Source organism: Denticeps clupeoides, chromosome 11 (genome assembly GCF_900700375.1).
Source record: "Denticeps clupeoides chromosome 11, fDenClu1.1, whole genome shotgun sequence".
Taxonomy (NCBI): domain Eukaryota; kingdom Metazoa; phylum Chordata; class Actinopteri; order Clupeiformes; family Denticipitidae; genus Denticeps; species Denticeps clupeoides.
Window position 1 is genome coordinate 15,831,016 of NC_041717.1, and position 21,952 is coordinate 15,852,967.

The window sequence follows — 21,952 nt, forward strand, 5'->3', positions numbered from 1 at the left end:
ATTTAAGAGTCTGCTTCTGATTGTCATAGTGAAACACAGCACAGCACATGGTGCACACAATGAAATGTGTCCCCTGCTTTTTGGAGCTTGGTGAGCAGTGGGCAACCATGAAAGGTGCTCGGGAAGCAGTGTGTGGGGATGAATCTCAGTGGCACCGTGGCGGTCCGGGATTCGAACCCACAACCTTCTGATTACTTCCTTACCCACAAAGCCACCACTGGCACCACCTGCAGGGGCATCTGAAAAGGTTCACTGCATGTTTGGCCTCGCCCTAACCCTGTGTATTGTCCTACAGACGACTACGTGCACATATCCAGCAATCCCCGTGACCTGCACTGCACCACATCTGATGGTCTGTTGATGGTGCACCACATCTTGTGATGAGACATCGTGCAAGTACAGCAACTACAGAGGGGTGTGTGTTGACGGCAAATGTGAGGTATGATCAAATACACACACGTAATGCTTAAAAGCTTCTTCCATTTTTACTGTTTGAAGGGATTTGTGGACGTGAGTGTGAAATTAATCATTTTTTGTGGAATTACAACAGATTTGAAATAATTGAAATGATCTTAAGTAGTGAAGATCAACCACATGCACTTGTTTGATCCATGCTTGTGCTCCTTTTCTGGTTTAAGTGTTTGTTTGTTATCACTGTGCAGCCAATTGGAATGCGACAGAGTCATATTTTCACCCAACATATTGGATAAGTGTGGAGTTTGCCAGGGGGATGGCAGCAGCTGCAGCAGACATTACCATCGCGGTGGTCCCACCCTGGGTATGGTCCCACCCTGGGCAAGGGCTAACAGAGCATCTTGGGCACAATGAAGTCATCCCAATGTAGAAGTAGATCTATCCTATGCCCTAGCTCTAATTTAAGTATTTAAACGTTTAAACTCTGTTTAATTGCTTTTATTAAGGTTATTCCTTTATCACCCAAATCCCTGAGGGTTCGTGGGACATTCAGATTATCGAAAGAAAAAAGTCTACAGATATGCTTAGTGAATGACCATCCAATGCAACTATAAGTATCTTTCAACCATTCAAGCAATACATTTGGCTATTAACCAATGATTCAGTTGGTTGCATGGCGATTAGCAATGTGGCCTCACACCTCCAAGGTTGTCAGTTTGAATCCTGACTCGGATCATGTGCTTTCACCATGTAGCGTGGGTTTCATGTCTTTCGGTTTCCACCAGCCTCCCAAAGACATGAGCAGTAGGTGAATTGTCCGTAGGTGTGAGTGAATAGTGTTTGTGCAACACCCTGTGCCCAATTTTCCAGAATGGACTCTGGCAGGTCTAAGAAGTGCTGGAAAGTCAGTGAGTGAGTGAGCAATTATAATTGTAAATGTAAATGTACTTGCTACATATGATAATTATCATATGTAGCAAGTACATTTACATTTACATTTACATTTACGGCATTTATCAGATGCCCTTATCCAGAGCGACTTACAATCAGTAGTTACAGGGACAGTCCCCCCCCTGGAGCACCTTAGGGTTAAGTTTTTGCACAGGGACACAATGGTAGTAAGCGAGATTTGAACCTGGGTCTTCTGGTTCATAGGTGAGTGTGTTACCCACTAGGCTGCTACCACCAGATCCACGTAACTCTATGAGTTACCTTGAAGAATGCAGGTACTACTACTGAAAAAGCACCACATTAGTCAAGCCAGGAGATTATCACAGACTGAACCACAAACTCAGAAGCATATCATTGTTATTGTTATTGTTACATGACAAGCACACATTTACGTCTGCTCTTGTTTGTCACATCATAAAGGTTAATTGATGAAGATATTCCATCAAAAGTTTTGTTGACGAAAGCAACACTATCATGGTCAGCATATAACAAATTGTTCAAGCTTCAGTGGTTCATGAGAGGTCATTTTTATTGTGTTTAATAATTTTGCACCCTGAAGTGCATCCAGTTTCATTTAGATTCTGCTTACCAAGGAGGTTTATCTGGTTACAGTAGTCAAACACCTGATTTTGTGGTGTTGGGCCCATTTACCCATAAAGCTGCTGCTGTGAGGACAATTAAAGCAAAACAGAATGGGTTTTGTTGCTTGGTCCCCATCAGGGAATTTTTTTCATTCTGGAAATGCCTAGCACACTGCATATGAAGTCTTTTTTTCAGTAGTGGTAAATGCTGGTCCCGTCTACCTCAAATAATAGTGGAAGTGTCTCCATTTCTCTTTTATTGTGTTTACAGTTTGGAAACTTACAGTATGATGTACAGTACGTGTATGGTTAATTTGTGAAAAGTTTCAGTACAAAAATACACACCCAAGCATGAAGTATTAACAACAAGGTGAAAAAAAGAATACATTTATTAATACATTTTAAATAAAGTGAATCAATTAGATAACAATAAATAAATAAGGTAGACAATGACACATGTAATACTGATTCTTAATTTATCTGTAGGCATGTACATGTAAACCTAATAAAATATTGTGTATTTATTCTGCCAGCATGAAATTATAGCTGGTCGCTTTGCCATTAGTAACAGTGACAAGATGAATGGACGACATGACCCACAAAGAGAGCATTTAATTATGAGGAAGATTTTCTAATCTGACATTCTGAATGATACTGTACAATGGAGAATGGAACGTGACTCACAGTTCCCCTTACAGAACCGAGCTGAGCCCCCACATGGTTGCTTGGGTGGTCGCTGTGCATAAAAAAACATCCCCAAGGATGCCTCAATGTGCAAATTTGAATGTTATTGTGTGGCAGTTTACATAAAATTCTGAGTCACACATATATATTAGTTATATATTATATATAACTAATGTGCTTCAAGCATGCAACCAAGTCAGAAAATAATAAAATAAAAGGGTGTTGTGTGTACTGAGATTCAATTTTCTGATGCTGTCACCTATTTTGGGCTTGTTTTTTGTCTTCGGCGAGATCTGGTAACACAGAGACTTGCTAGACTGCTCCATTGTTTATATCTCAATGCTGATCACCTGGAGGCCACAGCCTGCTCTTCGTGGAATTTTGAAGGCAGCAGGCTCCACACATGGTTAAATGACAGCTAATTACAGCCAAAAGCAGATGCAGGGCCTATCTGTGATAGCCTCTTCATTTGATTTGCTTCATCCCTTATATTTCTACCAGAGCACATTAGAAACAATTTTTAAAAACATAAAATGATTATTTCCATTGGGTTATACACAAACAAATCCACAACGTGGACTATAACACCACATCCTTGCACATTGTTGTTGTTGATTTTTCCTACATCGTACTTGAGAGACACCATCTACTGGAATCAAATTCCTTGTATGTGCTTGCACTTACTTGGCCAATGAATATGATTCTGATTCTGATTTTAGCTGCTATTTAAAAGTGTTTTCCTCCTTTGTGAAAAAAATGGATAGGTTGGACCGTGAAGGTTGAATCGCTCTTACAGAAAGCCACAGAAAAGGATTGCGACAACAAACATATAATTAGCTAAATCAATATTCTTTATTTCTTTTTCGCCAACAGTCACAAAAAAAAAAGAATATGTTGATGTGATACTGAATATGATGAAGAGATCCCATATTGAAAAGTATAAAATCATTAACAACAACAAAAAAGATTTGCACAATTGCTGTCTCATGATAAGGTTAAATTAAATGCAAAAAACAACATGATTGAGACATGATTGTTCAGTGGGACAGCAGGAGGTCACATGTGTTATGTGTTTCCTTACTGTTCCAAAATTCTTTAATCATTTGCATGAAACATTTTTTCGTCCGGGATGCTCAGCATGGTGCTTGGCATTAGGAGTGCATTTTAAAGTGTGCATTTGTGTACTGCCATTGTATCTCTGCCATGGATATAATCCAGAATCAATAACCAGGGAACCCTGTTCTGACACCAGTACAGTAAGTGCAGCAGTCATTCATTCATACCAAATGTGACCATCTTTGATAACAGTGTTTTGTGAGTAGTGTTTGTGCAAGTAGTGTTTTGTGCAAGTCTCTGTGTGTTTGTGTGTTTATCTGTAGCTTTTCTAGGGCCATGAAATCCAGCTCATTGGGTGTATGATGGTACCATTACATTCAGGTGACCCTACATAGTTGCCTTGGAAGGGCTCTGCTTTAATGGCAATAACACCGGCTAAATTAAAACACATTCACAAACATTTCACCAAGTTTATCAAAAAATTAATATAATTTAGAAGAAAGTGCTGCTGCAAACATGCCCAAGTGTCATTAATTTAGGCTCTACCTGCCACTCATCTGTTAATCATCTGTTAAAAAAATACAATCTAAAACCATATATATATAATATATATATATATATATGTTGCTATTGTTGTTTTTTTATTTGAAATTAATAAATGATGCCACAGTCTAAATAAAGATTAAAACTTAAAATATAAAACATCAGCTGCACATCATTTGGTCACAGGAAGAACACAAGCAGTATGTCTATAAGAAAACATTGCCAGGGTCATATCTATTCAATACGTCTTTGGGAGAAAAACAATTCAAATCAGCTAATGAATGAAGTGTTTAGATTCTGTCTTTATATACAGGAAGCAGTGACCAGGGTTTTAAATTGAAACCAAGGGAAATATGCATTAGCACCTCAATGGGATTGTCAGTCAGCATCATCAGTGCCACAGCATCACTATAACCTTCACTTCATAAAATGTTATCTAAGGCCGTTGTGGCAACAGCCGCTATGGCATTCGCATCTTGCGTGTAATCTGTGCAGGAAGCTATACTTATTAAGACCAAACCACTTCAGGATCTCCTCACTGTGGAACTTCTCGGGGTAGGCAGTGATCAGTGAGCTCAGTTGCTGGTTTGGCCTTCACATTGTAATGTGTGCTAATCAGAGCAGCTCTTCACTCCAACACCTTATCCTGTGGTCGCTACCAAACCTGAGCCTGTACATCATCTCATTTAGCTCATAGCATAACTGATGCAAAGTGAGCAAAATGGACAATTTCAAGACTGACAAAAGTGTTAAGTGCCTGATTTCTCCCCCCCGAATTGGATCAGATAAAGGACTTGTAAAGGGCTTCTTCTTTTGTTGGACACGAGGTGGTGCCACACATTCACCCTAAAGCGTGACTGCTCTGGTTGCTCTGTCCATCTGATTTTCCGTGAAGGTAGTGCCAAGGCATCTCTTGCTCCTGTGAAGGTGGGAATGCATTAGAACAGGCAAGCTTTCTTCTTGAGTTCATTTCGCTTCCACAGCGTAAGCCGATTAAATTCCGCAACGGTCATTCCAAACAGGTTCTGGAAATCCTCTGGTGCCAGGTGCCTCTGTGGAAAGTCAATCAAAATCACATTCAGAACCCAGTTAACATAACTGCATTGTCATGGCCACAGACGGACTTAAAAAAATCTCAGATAATTCAGCCTGTAAGGTAGCCAACTGTTATCACATCGTGAATCCTTGTCACCCATTGGGTTCTGAACCCACCCAGCCTATGATGTATTGTACAGTCAGGTCACGATTTATACTCTTAATACAAACAAACGTTGATCATGAACAAAAAACTTTTCACAAAGTTTTATTATGGCATATACTCCTTCTTTGCCATAAAAATGAACTTGATCCCCAAAAACCCATTTCCACTGCATTTCAGTCCTGCCTCCAAAGGTTCTGCTGAGATCATTTCAGTGATCCTCTCGTTAACACAAGTGAAAGTGTTGAGGAGCACAAGGCTGTAGATCATTCTGTCATGCTGATTGAGTTAGAATAGCAGACTGGATGCTTTAAAAGGAGGGTGATGCTTGGAATCTCTGTTAACCATGGGTACCTTCAAGGAAACACGTGCAGTCATCATTGGGTTGCATAAAAAAAACTCTACCATGAGTCCTGCCTTGTGCAAACAGTAAAGCATCCTGAGACCATTTATGTGTGGGGCTGCTTCTCATCCAAGGGAGTGGGCTCACTCACAATTTTGCCTAAAACACAGCCATGAATAAAGAATGGTACCAAAACATCCTCCGACATCAACTTCGCCCAACCATCCAAGAACAGTTTGGAGAAGTACATTACCTTTTTCACTATGATGGAGCACTGTGCGATAAGGTCAAAGTGAGAAATAAGTGGCTCGGGGACCAAAACATTGAAATTTTGGGTCCATGTCAAGGAAACTCCCCGGACCTCAATAGAATTGAGAGCTTATGGTCAATCCTCAAGAGGCGGGTGGACAAACAAAACCCCTCAAATTCTGAGCACTGATTATGAAGGAATGGGTTGCCATCAGTCAGGATTTGGCTCAGAAGTTGATGGTTAGCATGCCACTGAGTGCCACTGAGCAAAGCACTTCTGCCTGGGCACCTGTCAAGGCTGCCCACTGCTCACTAAAGGTGATGGTTAAATGCAGAGGACACATTTCATTTGGTGCACTGTGTGCTGTGCCGCAGTGTTTCACAATGACAATGACTTCACTTTCAGAATTTTCAGAATTCAGAATTGTATTTAAAAATAAATACGATTCTGAATTCTGAATGGTTAAATGCAGAGGACATATTTCGTTATGTGCACTGTGTGCTGTGCTTTCACAATGACAATGTCAGGATTGCCTGCAGCTGGGCTCCACACCGGAAGCCAATCCTGACGCCCCATAAATGCCGGAAGTTTCTGCCCGTTCGGGGTCGCTGGCATTTTCGTGAACTCGCTGCACGAACTTGACCTAGTTTTGTTTTATGTGTTTTGAGTTCTGGCAATCGCCACACGCCTACGGGTTTGTTTCAGTTCGTTATTTAAGTTAAATCGTTTTCGGCCACCGCGCCGCTGATTATTTGTATTTCTTTATTGTTTATTTGTTAATAAAAACCCCTTCCCAACATGTCAGACCTCTGCGCTTCCTTCCCCCGTAAGTCCGTAGTCGTGACAGACAATGACTTCACTTTCACTTAATTATACTTCAATACACCACAGAAACAACTGACAAAAAGATCTAAAACCTCGAAGCAGCAAACTTTGTGAAAAACAGTATTTGTGTCATTCTTAAAACTTTTCGCCACGACTATGAATGAGTTCAAAGCACATTAATGTGTGTAAGGTATGAGGTTTTAGTCTAAATTCAATGTATAAGCAGATTAAAGTCATATAAACAAATCTTCACCTCCAGCCTGGTTCTGTCAACTCCTGGAGGCAGTTGGCTTTTTCCTCGGTGTGTCACCATCAGCATTTCATATGGATAAATCTCAAAGGATGAAAACATACATATTTATTACATTGAGATTGAGTGCTACCTTCTAAGTGCCATGGTTGCAGTGACTTCAATTGGAAAATGGCTGACAAATGCATTGCTTAAAAAACGCAGGTTCCAGAGACTCCTGGACTCCTGAATTGAGTGACACTCATGCCTGACACTCACTGACAAGCTCTTTCAGCACCAACGGTATGTGATGTACAGATACTGCAGGTCTGTCATTCTAGCTGAGGTCAGACTCATGATGAAAAGCATCATGTAGCTACACACACACATGCACACTCATTCACACACTTAGGGGCAATCTACTTTGATGAAGCAATGCAAATTTCCCAACTGTGGGATCTTATCTTTTCTTGTCTAACCTTCTGTTCCAGCATGCTGGGCAGGGAGGTTCCTCGATCCATCCTGCCTTGCTCTGCCTCGCCATTCTGCAGTCACACACAAACCATCAGGGACACTGACAGCACAAGGGCCTGCATCTGCAGCCAGAGCCAGCGAGATAGGAAACAATTCACAAGGAAGCAATCTTACCTGAATCCCTACCCAACAGAGACAAAGGGAGAAACAAAAGACAACAAATGAATTACTAGTTTGTAATAAATAACAAGTGGCAAATCAATGTACCACGACACTTCACACAGCTGAACTACTTTCTAACTGCAAAAGAATGGTTCCGTCTTGACCTCAACCCCATTAAAACTAAGAACTCTCCCCTGGAATTTAACATTCCTTGATATTCTATGAACAGTGGAGAAGACGAATGCAGGTCAAACTCGGCCGATCACTTTGTATAGATCTGTTGTTTGAAAAAACTATTTCGATCTGCTTCACAACCCATTTGCCGTCGACGTGGGAACTGCTCCTGAATTCAGCTGCGGTTTAAAGATCGTTTTCGGCAAGGCAACTGAAGATATGTAGCTTGTGTGTTGTCAGCGCTTCGCGTCGCTGGGCCATAATTGTGAATCTGTATTCAGCGATCTCACGGGATGTGGCCTATGGACCACGAGTTTGACACTCCTGTGATATGATATACTTACCCTGGCCACTCTTATCACTGCAGACCAAGGAGAACTCTGCAGACTGGAGCTGGGAGGAGAAAGCAGCCAATCAAAACTTCAGTCCTATGCCAGTTATATAAACATGATTAAAAGAAAACACCATAGGACAGAATCAGATCAATAATCAGAGGTTACACACTCACTGGTGAACCAGAAGACCGCAAAGTCACAGGTTCAAACCCCTCTTACTACCATTGTGTCCCTGAACAAGACACTTAACCCTGAGTGTCTCCAGAGGGGGACTGTCCCTGTAACTACTGACTGTATAAGGGCGTCTGATAAATGCTGTAAAATGTAAATGAAAACAGAGATCCATATATTGTCTTGTGTTTCTAGCTATACGGGTATGAAGATCATATATTGATTACATAGCACTGAAGTATGTGCCTCTGGACAGGAGCATCTGCTAAATGCTCTAATTGTAAATGTGTTCCTTCTCTCACCCGAGTGAGGCCTGTTCTGTTTGCCATGAAGGAGCTGGATTTCGATGATACTATAAAACAGACAAAAAAATAATTTACAGTCCTGTCAGAAATGCATGCCAAAGCCATCCTTAAAACAGCATACAAACTCAAATATACAATTCTAACTCAATTATCAATCGATTATTAATTTCCAAACATTCTCTCTCTCTCACACACACACACACCGAAATGCACTGGAGTTCTGTCGGGAAGAGAGCGTGTTTTCTTGCGCCCTGGCACTGGCTTCTCGGTTTCTTCCCTCAGGATTAACTTCCCCAGATTAGACTGAACCTGACAGACCGAGACAATAAACTCTTAATGGAAATTGACCAGATCTGCTCATGTTGATGAGCTTTTTTTCATTTGCATTGCCATGTAACTGTAGATATCAATGCCATCAAGGTGTAATTCAACATAGTACAACTTGGTAAAGTGGGGTTTAAAATGAGTTTGGCAAAAACAAGGTATTAATAGCACTGTCATAAGCATATTCAGTCATGCATTACGGTATAAAACATATAGTTATTTGTTCAGAATAATTTTAAAATATTTTTTACAGCATAAGTAGAACCCATGTATAATTTCGCAACAGGCATGTCATTTAAGTATTCACTTTCCATATTTTGTTATGATACAGCCTTATTCCAAAATGGATAAAATTATTTTCCCCTTCAGAATTCTACACACAACACCCCATAATGACAACGTGAAAACTTTTTATTTTTTAAAAACTTTTTTCACAATGACATTATGGGGGAATTTTGAGAAAATATTTTTTTATCCATTTTGTAATATAGCTGTAACATAACAAAATGTGGAAAAAGTGATGCGCTGTGAATACATTCTGGATGCAATGTGTGCATTTGAGTGTGATAAGCAAATTATTATTTTTTTTTATCACAGCACAAGAATTGTCTTATTAAACAATGGTCTGAATACTAACCTGTTATTTTTTTACAAAAACGTTTTTTTGTATTCTGAATGCGTATATGTTAAACCATTGCATGTATTTAATTACATCTCCAGCCGGTGTGAGATGGTGGTATCATGCAGAGTGACTGTGCAATGGCGAGTTACTTTATTGAGCTGCTCCTTTTGCATCTGCCTCAACCTCCACATGTCAGCTGACACATCACAGTCGTAATCCTCATCTTCCTCATCCTCCTCTTCTTCTGTCTGTTTCTGAGAAAGTGCCTTCCTCCGCCATTCAGCCTCTGTGAGAAAGTGTATGTTACAACTAAAAGTAATAATTAAAACCATGTACAGTACTGTTCAAAAGTTTCAAGCTGTAGTGTTGCTTCCCCAACGGCAATGGAAATGTCAATAAATCAATCTGATTTGATATCTAGATATCTGCTACAAGAATTGGGGGTTGTGCTGATTATAGGAAAACAGAACTGCAGACTCATACCCATGACAGCAAGTGAAGGTGGGCAGGGCCAGTGGTCCGTTTCAATCTTCGATGGCTGGCTGGGGTCAGGAGGCTGAGCGGCAGGGAACTTTGAAGATTCAATAATCATGTCCTCTATGTGCTTGCCATGTGGGATATGTGCGGATGAATCTAAACATCGACAGGAGACAGGCGTCTGGACAATGATTCCACTCTTAAATGAACAAAGTACACAAACACCTCTACCTTCGAACATGAAAGAGGCATCAGGTCCTACCTTGTTTGTAAATGGGGGGCTTTTTATACAGATTGGTGCCGTTGTCTGTGGTGAAAAAAAGAAAAATGTTAAAAATGGTTGAGGTCAAGCTGACATCCAGTGTAAGTGAGAGATGGATGAGCCGTGTATGCTTTCTCACTTGGCCTGTGGAAGTGCTGCTGGTGGAGGGGTCGTGGACATGTTCCACTCTTGCTGGTTTTACTGGTTTGGATGGTGGACGCAGGGGATGACGTGCCCGAGGATCGCTGCTCCAGCCAGTCCCTGGTCTCCTGGGACAGATTCTAGGCAGAGTGGCACATTCAAGATCAGATCAAGATCAGGAAAAATGCGTGCTGAGACACAACATACCACAAACTGACCTCAGGGGATGGAGGAGGAGAGACTAAGCGAGGAGACATGGACCGCTGGATAAAGAAAGGAGAGAAAGTTTTCAGGAAAAATTTTCTGGAATGAAAAAAGTCATGTTTTTTCTGACAGAGAGGTGTGAACGCCTGTTTTTTCACAGTAGGATAATGTGCCACACTGCTAAAATGGTACATGAATGGTTTGAGGAACACAACTTGGAGTTCAGTTGTTAACTTGGCCTCCAAATTGTCCAGGTCTATAAACATATATATCTGTGTGTGTGTATGTGTGTATAGGGCAGACATGCCATATGAAAGATATGTTAGCTGTAAGGTAAGTAATATGGTACTCTGTGTATATATGAGTGTGAAGTAGTTTAACTACTTACCTCCTGGCTCTGCAGCAGCTCCAGTGGTGTGTAGCTAAAATGAGGTTCATAAATCATCAGGTCTGGTCGCTCAATGTCCAGGATGGCTTTATCTCTGGGAATGGCAGCCAGGTCCTTATAGCCAATGACCTGATTGTCCATTTTAGCCTAAAGAAAGATTGTGATTGTGATTGTCATCATATTTTCCTCAGACTCAAGCGTGCTGAAGACAATAAAATAAGCAAGCCTTTGATCAAATGTTGAAGTAACCAATCATATCAACTTTTTTGCCAGCGAATGAATCTCGTACAGTGCTGTCAGACTGCAAATGTTTTTACATTTTAATCCAAGACCTACTGACCTACTGATAAAAAATAAGATTCTATAATGTAAATAAAATTGTTTCCAAAACTGTCACCGCTGTCTCATAGATATCTGAAGAAATATATATCTGAATGCAGCTAATAGTGAAGTAAATGAGGTTTCTGATCGACACCTGCTGTGTATTTTTTACTCACCATGATGGTAACAGCAGGTGCTCCTTTAACACCAGGACCCTGAAGGGAGCAAACGCTGCCGGGGGACGTGAGGGCTGGCTGCTGCTAGTCAAAAACAGAGAGGTTAAGCACACATGGGTGATCAGGTGCTTCCACTAAGGGGAATCTATAGGGCTGTAAACAGAAGTAAGTAGAAGTCAGGATTGTAATGCTTCATCGGGAGAACTTGGGAGGAATATTTTCTAACTTTGTCAACTGCCCTACAATATTTCAAGCAATAAAGAACTCACAAATAGATAAACAGGCCACCTGTTTTACTGATTGTTTTTTTGATTGGTTGACTGATTGACTTACCTTTGACATCATCATGGCTAGTTTGCAATGATGCCCCGTCAGAGACGTCACACTGAAAGATAATAATAAAGAATTAGTAAAATGTAAGCATTTCATTTAAAAGTGTGGTTGGTACATGGGTGGGGGGAAGGGGGTTGTGGGACAAGGTTGCAATTAACATGCTGACATTAAATCATTATTTTAAAATTTTAAAACTGGTTCCATGTAATATGCATTAATGACTCCTTTGGTGGTGGTGTGTGGATTTTTTATTCTCAATTGTTGCATTAATACGGGCAAGTAGCTCAAAGGGCAGTGGTGGCATAGTGGGTAAGGAAGTGGACCAATAATCAGATGGTTGCCGCCAAGGTGCCACTGAGGTGCCATTGAGCAAAGCACCGTCCCCACACACTGCTCCCCGGGCGCCTGTCATGGCTGCCCACTGCCATATTTTATTATCTTGCCTAAGATCAGATCAATCTGCCAAGCTGTGCTGCCAAATCTTCAACTTCTGGTCTTTATGCCAACTATAGTATATTTTTTGGAACTACTGCAAATCAGAAACCAAAAACAAAAGAGAATCTGGATCACAAGCACATATGCTTTGCAGGGTCGGATAAATAAGCATGGATTTGTACTTGATCATTAAAGGCAAATACACAATAAATTTACAATGAAATCTATATTTTTCTTTCAGCTGAGACATTTCAGAAGATGACTGTGAATGTGTAGAGTAACGTCACTGGAAAACAGCCACAGCATTGCTCAGATAGTCATGAACTGCCAGTCATGAGACTGCCAATAGTGACAGTAAACAGTGTAAGAGAATGCAATGTCATCCTGGCTTTCTGTCCAATCTCCTCTCACTCGGAACTGAAATTGAAGCTGCCATCTTGGAGATTCCAGGTGAGCAAATCAGAAAATCTGAAGTGAAGCATATTTAATGTGTTGCAGTCTAGAATAAATGTTTCCAATCTATTTCACCCTGCAGTTGCCCCTGGTGTATTGATCCTTCTATTGGTTCTTTATCACACCTTTGACCCAAACTTTGTGGTTCCTAACAGCAAACGTTTCATAAACCGGAATGTTGTTGATAAGGTAAGGTAAGGTATATTTCCATATTTGGAACTAATATATTTATTTTCAATATATTTCCATATATGGAAAATAATCTTCAAATAGCTGTCCACCGATGAGAATGCTTCAACCTTATTAAAGAGCATGAACTACTTAAACTAATCTCGCCGTCAAATCAATGTACTTGCACTTTGGATCCGATTCCAACAAGGTTCCTTAAACAAGTAGCACCCAATATTATAAATTCTATCCTCAAAATTATTCAATTATTAACATAGCACCAGCCATGTACCACGTTTGTTCAAGGTAGCAGTCATTAGACCCTTGATTAAAAAGCTTGATCTTGATCGCAGTCAGCTTTCAAATTATAGACCGATATCCAAAATCATAGTAATCATAGTAATTTTTTATATCAAAAATCATAGTAAAGTACAGTTTGGTGTTCCACAAGGTTCTGTCCTAGGTCCATTACTTTTTTCCCTATACATGTTACCTTTAGGTGATGTCATCCGCTAACACAGTATTAGCTTTCATTGCTACGCTGGCGAAACACAGCTGTATCTGTCAGCAATGCCAGATCAGAGGCAGCAGCTGAACAAAATAGAGAATTGTCTAAAGGACATTAGACAGTGGATGCTCACCAACTTTCTCCTGTTAAACCCTGACAAGACAGAAGCTCTCGTACTTGGGCCTCAAGCAGCCAGGCATAAGTTGTCTGACTACACCATTACCCTGGATTGCCTTTCTATTTCACCAAGTATTGAAGTAAAGGATCTAGGTGTCATCAGTTTATCACACAGTCTTCCTGTTAAACACAGACAGTGTTAAATTCACCCTAGTTAGGCTGTCCTAGTTAGGGTACCGGGTTACTGTAGCACCAATATACCACTATTACCACATATTTCAGTATCGGTCGTACAGTGCAACCGTCTGTCGCTGCTTCTGTTTGTTTTCTCAGAGACACGGAATCAAGCGCCCAGACTACTGGCAGACCCCAGTGAGGAGACCAGCAAATAAATCCTGGTTCCTGACAACTGCTAAACGAGGACTTAGCATGAAACGAACCAGAGGGTCACCACAGCCACCGTAACAACTACAGCTTCAGGGATCTTCAAATGGACCAGTAACACCATAATGGACATGTAATATAGACCATGACACTGGACTACACTCTGGACTTCTCCAACCCTACTTATTAGACAAATCATCACAAACCCTGCACTGACACCATTTGCAGGTTCACTCTACCCTGGAAGGGGGTCCCTCTCTGTATCACTCCTTCCCAACATTTCTTCCTTTCTTTTTTCTCTCTCCTAGAGTTTTTCCTTGTGTGCAGAATGATCAAGTGTGCGGGTGTCAACTGTAGGGCTTGTCAAAGACATACTGTATGTGATTTTGGGTTAAAGGTAATGTTCAGTTATTTACAGCAGGATTAATATGTGAATTTGCATCCTGGTACCATTTATTGTTACTATGTCAATGCTTGTAATTTACCAGCTTTTACCGCCACCTACTGGCAGGATGTATTAACGCTGGCACCTGTAGCATAATTTGTTTATGTATTAGTTGATATAGTGCGTTAAGTTTTACTTACTACTGTTAATGCTAATACACATTGTTAGTCTGCACAAACACACCCACACCCTTGCTAGATCACACACAGTTGTCCTGCTGTATCGAGTGACGTGGGATCTGTTAGCACAATAAAACCACTGAACTTTGAATCCTGGTCTGAATGGAGTTCTGGCCGACACTCCAGCAAGTGAGAGTGGTAACATAGCTACCAGTGGCATATTCTCAGCGGTCCCCCCACTGGAAATTGAATCAATTATGTTAATCAAAGTATAAATGACTCAATCCTGACATAAAGCAAAATAGCTGTGTGCATGCGCACATTTGAATAGGGTGATAGCAGCCTAGTGGGCAACAGAACATTACTGTCCCTGTACATTACTCTCCTTCTGATTCTACGTCGTTCTGGATAAGGGCGTCTGATAAATTCCATGAATGTTAATGTTCATGAATAATGTAGCGGGCTTTTGCTGAACCAGGAGGTAGAAACACACGGCCCTCATCCTGGTTGGAATAAGAGCTTTTTATTTGTACAAGCTGGCAGGCAGAGTCAACAGTACAACACACCCACCTTTACTTATTGACTAATGAGAATGTGTAACTGTGTACCCCCAAATAACACACATTCAACAATTTACATCCAACCCTCTCGTTTCCCTGCACATTTCCTTTCCCTCTTAGTCTAGCGCTTGTAACGTGTGCAAAGCACGCTCGTACAGTCAGTTGTAAATGAGATCATGCTTGATCATGGCTCGGGTTTTGTCACGCCTCACTCTTAAGGACCATTTACAGCTCAAATTTTAAGACATGCACAAAATATGCTAATTATTGCTATTTCTATCATGATGTGAATAATGTGCAAAGCTGATCACCGAGATTGAGCTGACTGAGCTGTGGACTAGAGTGAGACAATGTCTGTTAACTGAACTTACAATCACTCTGTTACACAAGCTAGACCTCTGGTTACATGCCACTTGTATGTGTGTATTCGTGTGTGTATGTGTGTGTGTGTGAATGTGTGGGAAGACTATTGTGGTCAGTGGGGACACTTCTTTCTGTCTAGAACATACACATTGTGTATTTATATCAACCACAAGTTTCTGAATTACTTTGTGTGTGTGTGTGTGTGTTTGTAGAGTACTGATTTACTGGCTGCATTCAGATGGTGGGTGTGTGTGCCTGTGTTTGTTGCATTCTGCTGACACTGTTGGCCCCTCCTGAATCGGGAGGCTCTGTTGTTTACGGGGCCATTTATTCTCCTCCTGCTCTCTGCTCTATTGTGTGTGGAGGTAGGGGGCTGCAAATGTTGAACCATCACCCTGCTGCCCCAATGCGGCTTCCGTAGTGAGGCCGTAATCCGTAAAAGCTCGTCCACGATAAAACAGCTCCTGCCTGCTGCCTGTGTGCGGGCTGTGTACAGGGGGTACAACACACATCTGTTACAAAACACAGCATGTTACCATGACAACAATGGCTCCCTGAGATCTTGTGAGAGGACAGAAAGTGAATCAATCACTCGCGTGTACAGTCAGATGCCCAAGGTTAGCAATCCCGATGACTTTAGCCCATTGTGATCAGGACAACACATGATATAGTATACACCCATCCATCCACAGGCTAATGGGGAGGTGACACCCCTTCATTAGCACAGAGCTCAGTGCATTTCCTTCAAAAGTTTAACTATTAAGGTATTAAGGTGTCATTTCAACTCAGTGATTATTTGATTGTTTTGCTCAAAGTGTTTTAATGCATTGATGCATAAAATCTTCTCTGTTATGTGGTGTGGAATAATCAATAATGTTCATTCCACCACCTAGAAGCCACGTAGAAGAGTCTCTCGCTTTGGGAAATGGCGGGATTGGATGAGCAGTGCCGGAGGATCTGAAGGAGGCATGAAGCATAGATGCTCGGTGGTGGGTGGGCGCCGGTCCATTTTTGGCTCTGTGAGAAAGCATCTGTATTTTGAGTGTGATGCAGGAAGCTAGTGGAGGGAGAGTAGCAGGGTTGGGGTAACAACGTTACATAATACAATTACAGCTAAAATATATTTGTAATTTGTTATGTTAATGTTGGAAAATTTAGTTACATATTGTGTGCAAAACCTTGCCGATATGTTCAGATTTTGACTGTCAGCACACAGCCTTTTCTTTCCTGATATTCAAAGTCCATATGTCTTACTGTATATTCAATGCGAGGCTTTACTGAAGAAGGAGCGTCATTTCCAAATGATGCACAAACGCTACGAGACCCAAGGGAATGGCAGATGACATTGACACCTGTGAGTGTTTCTCTCCAGTGTTTATGCATTGAATGATCTGATGGACGTGGTACAGTTTTGTCTGTTTTTCAGAATGGTTTTTGGAGATAAGAGTGCCAAAGAAGAGCTGCTGACCATTTTACAATTTAAAAAATGCACCAGAGGTGGAGATATTTTCCACACTTTAATGGAGTTTGTTAATCAGAGCCAGTTGTTGCCCTGTAAGATAATTAGTTGCACAAGTTGCTGCCTAATGTCACGACTACGGACTTACGAGGGAAGGAAGCGCAGAGGTCTGACATGCTGGGAAGGGGATTTATTATAACAAACAATAAATACAAAGAAACAATGGCGCGGTGGCCAAAAACGGGAAATAAAAGGGAACAACACAAACGAACGTAAACAAGCCCGTAGGCGTGTGGCGATTGCCAGAACTGAAATTACGAACACCTACACGGTTACAATGTCAAGTTCACAAAAATGCCGGAGATCTAGAAGGGGCGGAAACATCCGGCATTTATGGGGCGTCAGGATTGGAGTCAGGTGTGGAGCCCAGCTGCAGGCAATCCTGACAGCTAACATGAAAGATCGCCTGAAACGTGAACATGAACAGCTACAGAACAACCTTTTGGGATGCAATGTTTTTAAATCCCTTGTCAAATTCTGAGAAGGTGTTCCGATTTTCCTTATAACGTAAATAGTTGAGCTGCCCTGATGCTGAAGTTCTGCCTGCACGTGAGGAAAGTTCCAGCGCTCCGGGTCACAGCGTTGCAGCCTCCAAACTTGACAGTAGTTGTAGTTGCTTTTAAATGCCTTCACAAAATTGGCCGTGATGATTATACGCTTATTCTTACCCTGCAGCTCCAAATTAAACACAGTGAGAAGTTTAGAAGATCTATCATGAAAGCATCAAGCCTATTGCCAGCTACCTGTGATTTTCCACTCCGCTGAGAATGAGATTGTCACACTGCAAAATGACACTGAAATGTTCTCCAGGGCAACAACTGGCATGAATGCAGATTTCTGGAGCCTACTGCTGAAACAAAAGTATCCCAACCTCAGAAAGTGTGCCGTGTGCCGTGAACTGAGCATCGGGCCAATATAAAGAAAAGAGATGGCAGAAAGAGAAAAAAATATTATAAAGATACATTGAACTTTGACCTTTGTGTGCTGAGATGCATTGTTGCACCACCAATAGAAACAAAGCATTGAAACATTGACGCATTGTAATTGAAATAGTTACAATATTATTGAATTTGAAATAAGGTAACTTGTAATTGTAAGGATTACATTTCCAGTAACACTGGAGAGTAGGCAGGAGAATGTGGACCTTTGTTCTCTGGTCTTAAGATGACAAATGGACTGTGTGGTGAGAAATGGGTGGACTTTTCTAATTCTTACAAAGATAAATAGACATGAATGAGAAAAATGTACAATATAGGAAGAAAGGGAGAGCTGAGAGTTCACGGTTGCCCCAAGGCTGCTATCAGCGATCGAAGGAGAGCACAGAAGTGAAGCCGAATATTAACATGTACAGTGGTTTCAGCTGTTAAAGACACTGTATAGTTTTGGAGTGTGTAGATACTTATTTATGATTCAAAAAGAGCTTCTTCAGCCTTCCCTCTTCTAGACAACATACATTACACTGCCTACATGTTACACGCAACTTACGTAGCACAACTGTGTTCTGAGCATCAATCAACAAGGCCACCGAGGGTCTTCTAGAAGCTTCGTGTTTATGAAAGAGGACTGAGACGTGAGCCCCCTGACCTCTATCTCTTGCTGCAGAGAGCCATCAGAAACACGCTTATCTCCCCACAGACGTGTGTGCGCGTGCACACAAGCCACACCCCCGAAGAGCGCTGTCACTATCAACGAGGCTACTCACATCAAGCCAAACACAAAAGCAGCATTTAATACGCCACATATACACATGCAAACACACACACACACACACAATGACACGCACATACGTACACAGCCAGGATAACACACACAGACAGATAAATGTCACGCTCAGCAGAATGAATGTTTGTGAACACAGCTCTGATGTTTCCAGAAGCGCTTCGCTCCACCAGTGCTGTTTGACCTGTGATGCTGGTTAAAGCTTCTGAGCTCATGCTTTACCCTCCCATTTCTCTGTTTCTCTCTCTCTCTCTCTCTCTCTCTCTGGCATTTGATCATTCACTAGTGGCTATTTAAATCCCACCAGCCTCTCGATTCTCTTTCTATGCGCTCAATCACCGCTTCTCTCTACGGCATGAGGAACTTGGTGACTGCTTTTTTTTTAAAATACAGTGAAATGTAGTCATGTTACAGTGGCACCTGGCAGTGGGCGGGATAAATTAGTCAGAAGGGGAACGTTTCCACCTCCAAGCTGATGCATTTGGGAGCAGAAATATGATCAAGCGTATGGACCGGAGTGTCTGGCAAAGGCTAAATTGTGATCAAAGCATCTCCAAAACTGCAGCTCTTGTGGGATGTTCCCAGCCTTCTTGTGGCAGGATCTACCAAAAGTGGCAAGAACACTTTTGAAAGGGCCAAGGCTCAATTTTGCCACCTACAACTGGTATGGAAGCATCAGAACTGGACCACCTAGAATGTTTTCTTTGACATCATGTGGATGGCCAGGTGTGTGTCTCTCCCTAACCTGAGGAATATTCATTTGGTTATTTGGTTAAAAACCTAAACTAAGGCAAACAGTACCTAGTGGGTTCACCGAGTTACTTGGTTAAAAGCCCAAAAGCACATATGAAGGAGCCACAAATTCTTAAAAGACGGACACAAACAGAGCAATGGTACAAGCAGGCGTTCTCCTCAGGCCTTGAGAACACAATAAATCACAATATATTTTCAATAAGCAACATGAAAGCCCTGTTCAACTCTGATCAACTACTAGACAGATAATGAATGACATGTCTAATAATAAACCAGTGTCAGAAACTCTTCGCAATAACGTTTAGCACCGTTATTTTGGCAAATCATGTCCAAAACTGGCTTGGAAAATAAAAGTAAATTGTAGAGGTAACGTAGAGGAGTGGTTTTTAATAGCAGAAAGTACATAATTGAATGAAACCTTCTTTTCACACCAGCATGAGTCACTGGCAGCAGAAGGTTTGAGAGCTCCAGCCATAGAGAACATGATTGTTGGGCTCCAATCCTCAGCGATAAACTTGTTAAATTCAGGCTGGATTAATGCCATCATTCAAGCACGGCAGGTTCTAGAAATGACTAAATATTATGTAAAGGCAGTGAAAAACTGGCGGCCTGAAACAGAACCCTCAATCTCATTACCATGACAACTGCAAGAAAAAAAACCATGTTCGTCTGCAGCCAGTGTGTGTGGCCGGTTACACAGTTACATGCTTTTGAATTTAGACAAATTTCAGTACCGAAACAAAACGGGGCTCACGTTTGACCAGTGAGAAAGAAGATTGCTTGATTTTTCCAACACAGGGGACATTTTAATTTGTGTGCCACAAAAAAACAATATAGGCCGACGGAACCATCAACAATGAACTATTTTATCTATAGGGTGTAACAATTTCATTGTTTCATTTTTCTAGTCATTACAGCTCTACAATCAAAACAAGCAAATAAGTAATATGTCAATCGGAACACATATTATGCATGATGCATGAAGTTTAATAATGGCCATATTGTTTGGTGGTACATTGTTTGGATTTAAATTTCTTTTAAATGTTCACATTAGCAAAGATTTTTATTGTGGCCGATTGTAGGATGGATTATCGTTATTCCTTAGGCTAGCAAGACAGCGAATTTTAATACTGATAAAAAAAAAAACAATAATAAATGGATATATAAGCATATATAAGTTATGAAGGAGGCAAGTGGTGGATCATGAAGGAGCTGCTGCTCAACAGATGGCCGACCGCTTTAAAGCAGCTTCGCACATCTGACATGTCAGCACAACAGCAGGATGATGCCCGGATCAGAGATCCGACGCGTCTCCCGGAGATTCGGAACCGCGCTCCACACCGCAGGGGGCCGGACAGGCCAGGCAGGCCGGGCAGGCCGGGCCGGCTGGGGATAAACCATCCAGAGCATGTCCATCACCAGCAGGTCCAGAGACCAAGATACCCACCCACCCCCCAACCCCGGTTAATCCCAGCAGCACGTCAGATTACAGCATGGCAATTTGAGATTAAGCTCCCAACATCCCTGGCTGGTGGCACCAGTGACAGCGGCTTGGTGGCGGGGAAGAGGGGTGAAGTACCGCAGCGTGCGGTAAAGAGCTAAAAATAACCTCCACACGTCCATCCTGCACTATGAGCACACACGATCACGCACAGACACGCACAGCACGATGCCGTTGCGTTACATGCAGGAGGATGCGGGAAAAGAGGCGTCAAAATGGATCGCATCCTCCATCATCATCATCATCATCATCCCAAATTCTCTCAACACGGAGCCGAAATTGCGCACAAACGGGACAGGGCGGAGGAACACGCGGCTTGAAACGATGTCATTAATATTTTTTATAACGAAAGACTTTTGACGCGCCGAAAATCACGAATAACGTGATCTGTCGGTTTCGGGGGAAAAAACACCCGAGAGGCAGCGAGAAAATACCAGAGTACCAACCAAACGGAGCGGCGTGAAAAACGTCCCACCTTCCACCTGAACCGGTCCGCCCTGCTGCGCCTGTCGCATCCCTCGGCACCAAAGTCCGGTCTCGTTTCGGGCTGTTGACGCGCCGCGCGTCCCCGCCGCTCCGCTTATCTGCGCCTCCGAGCGGCTGCGGGAGCCGATAAGCGTCCCGAGGCTCAGGCCGCTGCAGGCAGGAGGCAGGAGGCTCTTCCTCCGGAACTGTGACATCAAATCTGGGCCGCACCGTGTCACCAGGAGCGGAATATTCCCTCTCTCTCTCTCTCTCTCTCTCTCTCTCTCTTCATAATAATCATAATAATAAGAAATAAATAAACAATTATAATGATCACCATCGGCGCCCTTTAATCTGAAATTCAATTTCGAGGACACCTGATAATCGCATATATACAGTTTGACCAACCAAGCCAATCTTGTCCCTTAAATATCTAACTACAACCGCAACCACAACAGTTCAGTTAATTATAATCATAACAACAATTATAACTAGAAGCC

At 41.9% G+C, this 21,952-nt stretch overlaps 1 protein-coding gene across 8 annotated transcripts; it reads right to left on the reverse strand.

Annotated features, from left to right (window-relative positions):
- Positions 1–3,463: 3,463 nt before the first annotated feature.
- LOC114799538 (dematin-like) lies at positions 3,464–21,704 on the reverse strand. Of its 8 annotated transcripts, none has more exons than XM_028996276.1 (16): positions 21,463–21,704; positions 11,944–11,995; positions 11,611–11,691; positions 11,114–11,260; positions 10,740–10,784; positions 10,520–10,661; positions 10,381–10,425; positions 10,125–10,274; positions 9,791–9,927; positions 8,899–9,004; positions 8,693–8,742; positions 8,229–8,277; positions 7,723–7,730; positions 7,554–7,619; positions 7,099–7,179; positions 3,464–5,281 (listed from the first exon to the last, which is right to left on the reverse strand). In XM_028996276.1, exons 2-16 carry the CDS (start codon positions 11,956–11,958, stop codon positions 5,168–5,170), a joined length of 1,236 nt encoding a protein of 411 aa, XP_028852109.1. In that variant the 5' UTR covers positions 11,959–11,995; positions 21,463–21,704; the 3' UTR covers positions 3,464–5,167. The 8 variants fall into 8 exon arrangements, with proteins under 8 accessions (XP_028852109.1, XP_028852112.1, XP_028852105.1 ...); XM_028996279.1 differs by having other exon boundaries at positions 3,464–5,148; positions 11,611–11,694; positions 21,463–21,687; XM_028996272.1 differs by having other exon boundaries at positions 11,611–11,694; positions 21,463–21,686.
- Positions 21,705–21,952: the final 248 nt, after the last annotated feature.

Coding starts and splice junctions, on each gene's coding strand:
- LOC114799538 (XM_028996272.1), bottom strand. Junction 10,785..11,113: donor AGCTGCTGCAGAGCCAGGAG/GTAAGTAGTTAA, acceptor TTCTTTATCCAG/CGGTCCATGTCTCCTCGCTT. Junction 10,662..10,739: donor CTCCTCCTCCATCCCCTGAG/GTCAGTTTGTGG, acceptor CACTCTGCCTAG/AATCTGTCCCAGGAGACCAG.